This window comes from Gossypium hirsutum, chromosome A10, assembly GCF_007990345.1.
Source record: "Gossypium hirsutum isolate 1008001.06 chromosome A10, Gossypium_hirsutum_v2.1, whole genome shotgun sequence".
Lineage (NCBI taxonomy): Eukaryota > Viridiplantae > Streptophyta > Magnoliopsida > Malvales > Malvaceae > Gossypium > Gossypium hirsutum.
The window spans coordinates 95,933,595-95,943,443 of NC_053433.1; the positions used below are offsets into that span (position 1 = coordinate 95,933,595).

Here is a 9,849-nt window from a genome sequence, read left to right on the forward strand (position 1 = left end):
AACCACCCAATTTTGAAGATCCAAAATTTTCAAATCATGTTTTCAAACTTTCGAAAGCATTATATGGTTTGAAACAAGATCCTAGGTATGAAAGGCTATGAAATTTTCTTATTGAAAAAGGTTTTTGTAAAGGAAAGGTTGATACAACACTTTTTATCAAAAGAAAAAATAGATTTATTAGTGGTACATATTTATGTTGATGATATTATTTTTGGTGCTATTAATGATCTTTATCAAGAATTTTCCAAATAATGCAAGGTGAATTTGAGATGAGCATGATGGGATAGCTAAACTTCTTTTTGGGACTCCAAATCAAGCAAATGAAGGATGGCTTCTTCATCAATCAAGCTAAGTACACAAGGGAAATGCTCAAGAAGTTTGGGATGGACAATCTCAAGCCACAAGCTACACCTATGAGCCATTTTACAAAGCTTGACAAAGATGAAGAAGGTAAATGTGTAGATATTAAATTATATAGGTCCGTGATTGGTTCTTTCCTTTATCTTACCGCAAGTAAACCAGATGTTATGTTTAGTGTTTGCCTGTGTCATAGATATCAATCATGCCCTGAGAAATCACATTTACAAGCCATTAAGAGAATTTTTAAGTACCTTAGAGACACTCCTAATTTAGGCCTTTAATATTTTAAAAACTCTTCATTTAGCTTGTATTCTTTCTTGGATGCAGATTTTGGAGGTTGCAAACTAAATAGGAAGAGCATCTCCTATACTTGTTAATTCTTAGGCAATATGTTAATTTCATAGTTTCAAAGAAACAAAATAGGGTTGCATTGTCCACCACTGAAACGGAATGCATTTCTGTCAGCAGTTGTTGTGCTCAAGTTTTATCGATGAAACAACAATTTAAGGACTACGGAATTGATATAGATACTATTCTTATCAAGTGTGACAATACTAGTGTTATTTGTCTCACTAAAGATCCCATCCAACTTTCTAGGACTAAACACATTGAAATAAGACATCATTTAATTAGAGATCATGTCCAAATAGGTAATATTGTTCTAGAGTATGTAGACACTTTGCATCAATTAGCTAACATTTTTACAAAACTATTAGATAAAGAAAAATTTTGGACACTTAAGAAAGAACTAGGTATCACTACCTTGTCTTGATTTTGTGTTCACATAAATTTATGCACTTAGTTGTTTTCAAAATATTTTATGACTTAATTTTTTTTGAAAAAGCATGAACAAATCATTTCAATGGCTCTCATATGAAATTAGCTAGGGGGAGTTGATATTGTATGACTAGTCTATTTTTGATTTATTTGGCTTACTTTACATGATTGTTGAATGCCTTTGAATATGCTCAACTAGACTTTGCTAGATGTTAATATTCAATTTTTGCATGCCTTATAATTTTTTATGTTTCATATGCATCATACTTAAATTTGACATATTTAAGCATATGAAATCATTAGAATTTGCTAAAAAGTCATTCTAAGTTAATTTAAAATGTATTAGAACTTAAAATTCAAGTTGCAGGCTGGGTTTTAAAGATTCTTGCAATATTTTTTCAAACAGATTAAGAAAACCCCTAATTTTTCCCCTTTTTTAAAACCTCTCGACCCTACCATCCAAAATCTTCAATTTCTTCACTTTTTCTTTAAAATATTAACACAAAACAACCAACATTACCACTTTATATAAGGATTCAACAAGTTTGCTTCCAATTTTCATCATTTTCAAGCAATTTTGAGGTAAAATTTAATTTTCTTATTTCTAATTTTTGTTAATTTATTGGTTGAAAATTGTGTTTTGGGGTTGATTTAGAAGTTGGGAAAAACGAGTTTGAAAAATGCAGCGGAAAATAAATTTAGGGAAAATGAGTTTTAATTTTTTTCCAAAACATTATCTTGGTTGTGATATCTAAGGTAATAAACACTTAATCAAAATTGTATCTTTTCAATTCGTCTAGGATGAGCGCTTCGACCGAGTAGTCTTCTCCGCTATCCTCAAGCTTAGTCTGCCGAGTGTGGGCTTGTTTTGAATCAGAAAATTTTTCACAAAAATTACTAATGGGGTAATTTTGTAATTTCTCTAATCTTTTGGGTTAAGATGTAAATTAGAAAAATATCTCTAAAAATTTTCTGAAATAATCTCTTCAGAGAATTTTCTCTCTACAATTTTCTCTTGGACCCAAGCGTGTTAAAAATAATTACCTAAGGCTCTTTTTATATAGGAAGAGTCTAGAGAGTTCAACTATAATTAAACTTACTCTTTTTAATATTAGATTAAATTTAAAATAACATTTAATTAAAATAACAGAATATTTATCTACAAGATAAACATTAAATTAAATTTAATATTAAAATAATCACTTTAATATTAAATTAATAAAATACTATTAAGATAAGTATTTAATTTAATTTAATATTAAACTATTAAAATAATATTATTTTTGAAATAGTTAATCTGAAATCAAATTTTCTGGTAGAGTCTTAGTAGGAGTGTAACTCTTCCAGTACTCAACCACCAAAGACCAATCGTCGTCGGCCACCGGGACGCCGCTGTCGACACCGCCCACCCTTACGGCATCTCGAGCTGGTTCAGTCCAAGTCAGTGACAACCTGACCTATTCAGTCTAGCCACGAGTTGGACTGTCAACTCGATTTTACATTTCGGTACCAGTTCAACTAGTTTTTGGGTATTCATCTCAGTTTTGGGCTCCCGGACCCAATTTACGATTTTAAGTCTAGTTCTCACGTTCAATTACTCATTGGGCCAAATTAATTTCCAAAAATATCATATTAATTTTAATTAATTTGATTAATTTAATTTTACTTGATCAGAATTAAATTTTCCAAAAATCACTTAGATTTTCCAAATTAATTTTTCAAGAAAATTTTTTAATCAAATTCTCTAATTGAACAATTCTCACGACCGCCTAATGTAATTCCACATCGAATAAATCGATTCAATTAAATTATTTCTAAAGTCATAGAATTTTCTTCTAATTTAAATGCAGTTTGATCGAGCTTTTGTTGAGCTAGCGGAGGAACCAATCAGACATATACAATTAGGCTCTAGTAATTGCAATTATGTCCAGAAGTATTGTTTCGGTAATTTGAAATTACTTAATCATGGAATCAATCCACAAAAAGTACCATGATTGAAAACTCCTTGTTGTATACTTTTTACGGAAGCAATTCATCCAACTGTTTTGTCCAATGACCTCTTCATGTTTGTTACCCTCATAAGATATCCTTGTTCCTTTGAGTTAAATCCGTTCACTCAATACAATCCTATTTTATCTCATTGTCACTATTGTGTCTTCTTAATGATTAATATGATCACTGCTAACAAATGATTGTAATAAATTGATTGTTTAGGAACAAGCAACTCGTGGCCACATTCCATATTTATCAATCTACACAATGCCAATGAGAGGATATCATTAACTCTTTAATTGAGCTATGAATTCTACTGTTACTAGTAAAGCTATGCCATACACAAGTCATGTACCAAACATACCGGATATGGGCTCAATCATCTTTAGAGCATAAGCCTCCACTTATATCAAAGTACATGAGTTGCATACGCGTAGTCAGTAACTAACTTAGGATTTAGGTAAATCACACCATGAACATCACAAGTGAATTAATTCACAAACGGATTCAAAATTAATTCATCTTGGATCCAGTCCAATGTATCATTCTATTAATGAATACATCTCTGTCTCTACCTGCAAAGTCAACTGCTCTAATAGCCAAGACTAGCCATCTTCTCAATTGGAATTGTAAACGACATAATAATTTTTCTTAGTATTTAAATAAAATGTTCACTTTGATTCTTTTACAGGATTACAGACTCATTTAGATTATCTACTAAAGTAAGTTGTCTTTCTTGCAATGTAAACGTTCTTACAATGCCACTTATCTTCAGTTTGAACTTAGACAATCAATAAGCTAATATTTGTTTGTCACAATTTCACTATGCATGCAAAATATAAAAGACAAAAATACAAAAAACACAATAGTGAAATGTGAAATTAACTTTATTTATTTACTCATCATTCAAATAAATAGAAAACAATTACATGTTTACTACAATATGAGCACATTTCTCAATATTGGAACATATGCATTGTATTTTCTTACAGGAGGTTGCCTAAACTTAGTCAAAATCTTAAAACTTTTCTTTAAACCCTTTGCCTACAAGGTGTTTGATAAAATTCTCCAACTAAAATTTTTAGTGCAAATAGTGTCTTCTTTAGTTAATTAGAGTGACTATCAAGAAACATCCTCGTTTTGGTCCTATGTCTTCAAATACGTTTAGCGGTAAAACCATTTCTTTCAATGATTACTTTACAGATGACAATGACTCTTACCATTTTGACCATTATTTTTCAAAACGCAAAGTTAATGTTTCATGGCACTTGATTCTTATTTCTTAGCCAAAATTAATTTTCGATTTCTTGAAACTTTGGCCGAATGGCATTAGATTGACTTTTTTAGAATTCATTCACTAAGGTATACTAATCTTGTTCAAGCATTTTATTTGAGTGCTAGATTCGAACATGATTAAATGGGTGAGACCATGGTTGTCATTAACTATTTTCTTATGAAAACTCTTATTCTTCTCATTTTGGAAGACTTTGGCAAATTTTTAAAACTTCCTCCCGGTGGTAAGTCAAATGAGAAAGGCACTTACAATCCAACCTTAAAGGTTCGATGCTCGTACACATCCGAGCTCAATGTCCATGATCGTGCTTTGCACCTCACATGGATATCGCATCAAATTTCAAAACATGTTGTCCTTGGATCTACCGATTATTAGTGGATTGATTGTTTTCATAGTAATAGGCGTCCTGATCTTGCTCTCATTTTGTTTAATGACATTACCAAGAACATTGGGAAGGAGCTCTCTAGCACTCTCACCTTGCCTTTTGGGATGTACTTATCTTGCACTTTTACATGCCTAAACATCCTAACCAATGTCGATCCTCCCTTGTCCATTAAACTTCAAACTATTAGCTTTGATTCTCTTCATTGTGCTAGATTTAAATTGGATCCTCTTATCGGCAATTGGATTAAAAGTGACCAACCCAATCCTCAATATGTTGATGATGAAGACGTTTAAAAATAGCATGACGATATTTCTCCTCAGAGCAAGCTCTTCTACCAGCTTCTTCATCCGCTCAACCATCTGCTCTGTCTCACTTTGATGACATGGCTGTTACCATCCTTAATGCTATTACTTCTTTGAGTGAGGAGTTTAGAGGATCTCGTACTCGAGTAGATGATGCACTCGATCAAGTTAATAATAATGTTAATAGTCTAAACTCTAGGATGTTTCAATTCCTTCCTCCTCCATCTCAAGAAGACTAGAGTGCATATATTTTTTTTTCTCTCATGCATTTTAATCATTTTCATTGCACATTTACCTATCTTTATGTTAGAACATTCATGCTTATTTTGGTATCTTGTTTGTAGATACTTAAAGGTTTAATGTTAGTTCTTTGCTTTCACATTTTTCAATTCCTATTCTTGGACTAACAAAGTCTCTCTCTTAAGCTTTATTTGTTGATTTTTGATATAACAAAAAAGGGGAGAAAAGAAAAGAAAGGTAAATTTAATTGGAATTTGGTTGATTATTTTTATGACTAATCTTTTAATGCCAACACCTAAGTGACCAGTTTTTCTCTCTTAGGTCTTTATTTCAAATTAATAAAATCAAGTCATTGATTCAAATTGAACTTTAACAACAGGAGTAACAAATTCAAAAAACAAATTTACCAAAATGTTTTGCTATATAAAAAAAGGGAGAGATTGTTAAGCTAGCTTTATTTGATAAAAATTAGAACATTAAAAATTTCAGAATATACCTTAAACCCAAATTGCAACAAAATGTTAGTATACACAAAACCGTTTGTTTCTCACAAACTCAACTATGGCAAACCAAAACACAAACCCTAATTTACCTTTTTGAAGTTCGCACACCCAAAGAATTTTCTCCCTTTATTCTTTGGAGTATTTGCATTGCAAATTGGAGCCCTTAACCCGCAATGGCAGTACAAAACCATTTTTGAGCACTTGATTTTCTGTTTGCAGAAGAAGACATGGTAGAGACGTAAAGGAGATGGAAAACGAAAGAGAGCACAAAACCTTATTTGCGTCGCGAGCGAAGGAGATAAGAAACGAAGAAGGGAAAGGAGAAAATGAAAGAGATGGTCAAAAAAGAAAAGAAAAAACAAATGGATGAACAAAAGAGAGAAAAATGAAAGACATAGCAGTGGAAAGGAAAGAGATAGAAGAGAAAAAAGTTGAAGAAGATAGTGAAGAAAAAAAATTTAAAGGAACAATATTATTAAGTAATAATATTTAAAAGAATTTAGTTAAAAAAATAAACACGAGTCAAAAGGGTCTTGGGAGTGTGACATGTGACGACGCGCGAGTGGTCAACGCTACCGCGTTAGCAAAATCTTAATGTTGTTATGCTCAGGTATTAAACTAATGGATGGAAAACAAATTCGAGTACCAAATTAGGACAAAAAAATTCATAAATACCAATATGAGATAAATGAATAAATTCGGGTACTAATTTTATATTTAATCCTTTAATAAAAATAAAATAAAATTTGTTTATGATTTTTTAAAATCCCAGGGGTAGCTGATATAAAAATCTAGTTTTTATAATTTTAAAAGTATCAGAATCAAAATGCACTCCATTTTATAATAATTTTATCGAACTTTTAAGTTTAATATTTTTTTAATTGTGAAAGTGTAAATAAAATGGAAATTCTGAAAAGAAAGTAAATCTTAAATGAACAGACATAAAAGATAAAAAGTACAACGTTTAAAGCTTCAATGTTTAATAATTTTTCCTGTAAAAAACCTACCCTCAAAGATATTTAATTTTGCCCGCTCAAACACTCCTCAATTTCCCAAATTCAAAATCCAGTTCATCAAATCAATTTCTTGTTACCCAATTTTTCATTATTACCTTTCTATTTTCTGTCAATTTCCAGATCTACTTGAAAAACAAAGTCACTGTTAAAGAACTTGAAAAACTTTTTCATATTCTCACAACCAAATAGGAAACTAAGAAAAACCCAAAGCTTTAAATCCAATCAATTCAAACAATATTCTCTGTTTCCAAATGGCATCCTCTGATTCAAACCCTCCTCTTCCACTCGGTTCTGCTCCTTCACCTCCCGTACTTCCTTTTTCGCCTTCTCATTTTCTTTTAATTTTTTGTTTTTGGTTTTTCAAGTTACAGTTGAAGATTCTTTTTTACAAGTTTGGATTTGGTTAGAAATATTAATAAATCCTTTTACCCATTTTACAGAAAAAGGAGAATATCACTCCAGTGGGTTCAAAAATTGCAGTAAGTCTTGGGGTTTTTTCCCCCTGTATTTAAATTATTAATTACTTTTTTTTTCTGTTATGAAAAACTTATTTGATTTGATTCATTTCGTATCTAATTTTTAACTTTGTTTGGGGCTTTAGGAATTGAATGAATCAAGGACTGAGCTACTGAATAGAATTCAAGGGTTGAAACAGGTAATTCTGGAAAATGTTTTTTTTTCTTTTACATTTCCCCTTTATTTTGGGTTATATATATTCCAATTCTGAGTTGAAAAAGCTGTTAATGGTTTCCCCTATTAGGATCTGAAAAATTGGAGGTCAAAGCTGGACACCCAAGTTAAAATTTATCGAGATGTAAGTTCAGTATGTCTTGCTTTTTTATCTAAAATATTTCAGCCTTTCTGTTTATTCATGCTGAGATTGTCTGTTTCATGGCATGCTACTACTTAATTATTTAACTGTTGAAATTGTTGCTGAATCTTTTACTATGAAATGAAAGTTCATGTTAAGACAATGTATACATGGATGTTTGTTTCCCGAGAATATACTTATATCATATATGTCTTTGCTGCTCATTGAAGTTTTGGATAGAGTTGCAAAAATGTTAGCAATGAGCTAACTGTAGTGACATTTAGAGGCTTCAGGATATAATGACTGGATGTCTGTGGAAAGGGGGAACGGCTCCTCCTGGAGAAGTCTTCGAAGTGTCGTCTTCGGGAACGTTAACCCGGTCCCTCAACAATGGAAGGTATTGTCCCTCGGAGGGTTTTGCCCCCCTCCGTGGAGAGCCGTTTACGGGTTACGGAGGGGGGTGCCTCAACCGTACGTGAACGTACGGCCACCCACCAAAGGCAACGTGAGCGTCTTGCCATTGGTTGGATTCGAACCCCTGACCTATGGAATATAGGTCACTTATAGGGGTATATGGTACCACCTCTTGGTGGGTGGTCGTATGTTCATGTATGGTCAAGGCACCCCCTCCTTGAACCGTACGCAGCTCTCCATGAAGGGGGGCAAAACAACATATTTTAGAAAATGAGCATATACCCATTTAGGATTCATTTCTGTAGCCAACACGTTCTCAAGTCTGAGTAGCATAGATTGAGGCCAAGGATCTAAAGATTTGTGTTATTATTTGAAATCATTGATGGAAGAGCTGATTTTGGACTAAGAATACTTGTTAAAGCAATAAAGAGTTTTGATTGGAGTTTCAGGTAGATATCTTAATAAAATCTTTTAATGTCCTTATTTCTTAGGCTAATTTGCATGGAATCTCTTTCAGGAGCTTACTGAACTGAAGAAAACACTTAATGTGGAAGTCGAGCAACTCCGTTCAGTAAGTTCTCCCTTTAAAAATAAAAGAAGATTTTCATTCTGAAACGAGGAGATTTTACGATAACTAAAATGTTTCATTCTTGAAATAAGGAATTTCAAGAACTGAGGAACACTCTCCATCAGCAACAAGAAGATGTTACTGCTGGTTTAAGAAATTTGGGGGTATGTATAATTTAGAATTTTTGTTTGCATTCCTCATCCTTATCTTAGCTTTGGACTTCTCATTTTCCTTCAAGTACCCAAATCTGACGCTTATGCCACGCACATATTCGGACATGGGCTATGAGGATATAGTCCTAGAATCCTCCAAAACATAGGGTAAAAGTATCGTGGAGGCCCCTTTACTAGGAGTCAGATTTCATTTTACTCTCTTTACTAAAAAATGGATAAATTAGCCATTGTACATTAGATCAAAGAGCAAATTTATCATTTTTGTTAAAAGTTTCATCCATTTATACTGTTAAAAATTGGCGTGTATGATAGAATAACCAGACAATAACTTGTGGCATGCTATGTATTCCTTATATTAACGTACAATGACCAGTTTTTAACAATAGAAATGGATAAAATTTTTAACATAAGGATTAGCTTGCTCTTTGATCTAACATAAAGGGATTAATTTGCCCATTTTTTAGTAGAGAGGGCAAAATGCAATTCGACCTCTAGTACAAGGGCCTCCATGGTATTTTTACCAAAACATAGAGAAAATTGAACATTAACCATGTTAGACACACACTCGTATCCAACATACTCTAGTCTGAGTAACATAGGCTTATTCTACTTGGTTTTTAACATCATCTATGCTTTTAGAAACTGGAATTTGCTCCTAGGTTGAATCATTTTGAACTTTTGCAGCTGCAAGATGTATCAGAGGGTGCAAAAGAGGCTGAAAATCCTAAGGTTAAACTTGAAGGAAAGGATGAGGAAACACATACTTCATCCATAAAGGAAAATGGAAATGAAGTAAACATATAGATGGGCTTTTATGATGGAATGTGCATTCTTGTACTTATTATTGTTCATGCTGCTTGTTATGAACTACTGTCATGTATCTTAGGCAAAATTCTAGTCTACCTTGCTGTCTACCAGAGGAAAGAGCTTTCATCTTAATCCATTGATATGGTATTGGCATTTACTATGGTCATGGTGAGACCAAAATGATATCAATATTGTCTTCTAGTTTTA

General features: G+C 32.4%; 1 protein-coding gene across 1 annotated transcript; it reads left to right on the forward strand.

The window, feature by feature from the left end:
- Positions 1-6,839: 6,839 nt before the first annotated feature.
- On the forward strand, positions 6,840-9,849 carry LOC107896675 (uncharacterized). The gene is made up of 7 exons (XM_016821902.2): positions 6,840-7,177; positions 7,310-7,348; positions 7,471-7,524; positions 7,630-7,683; positions 8,612-8,665; positions 8,755-8,826; positions 9,520-9,849. Exons 1-7 carry the CDS (start codon positions 7,121-7,123, stop codon positions 9,637-9,639), a joined length of 450 nt encoding a protein of 149 aa, XP_016677391.1. The 5' UTR covers positions 6,840-7,120; the 3' UTR covers positions 9,640-9,849.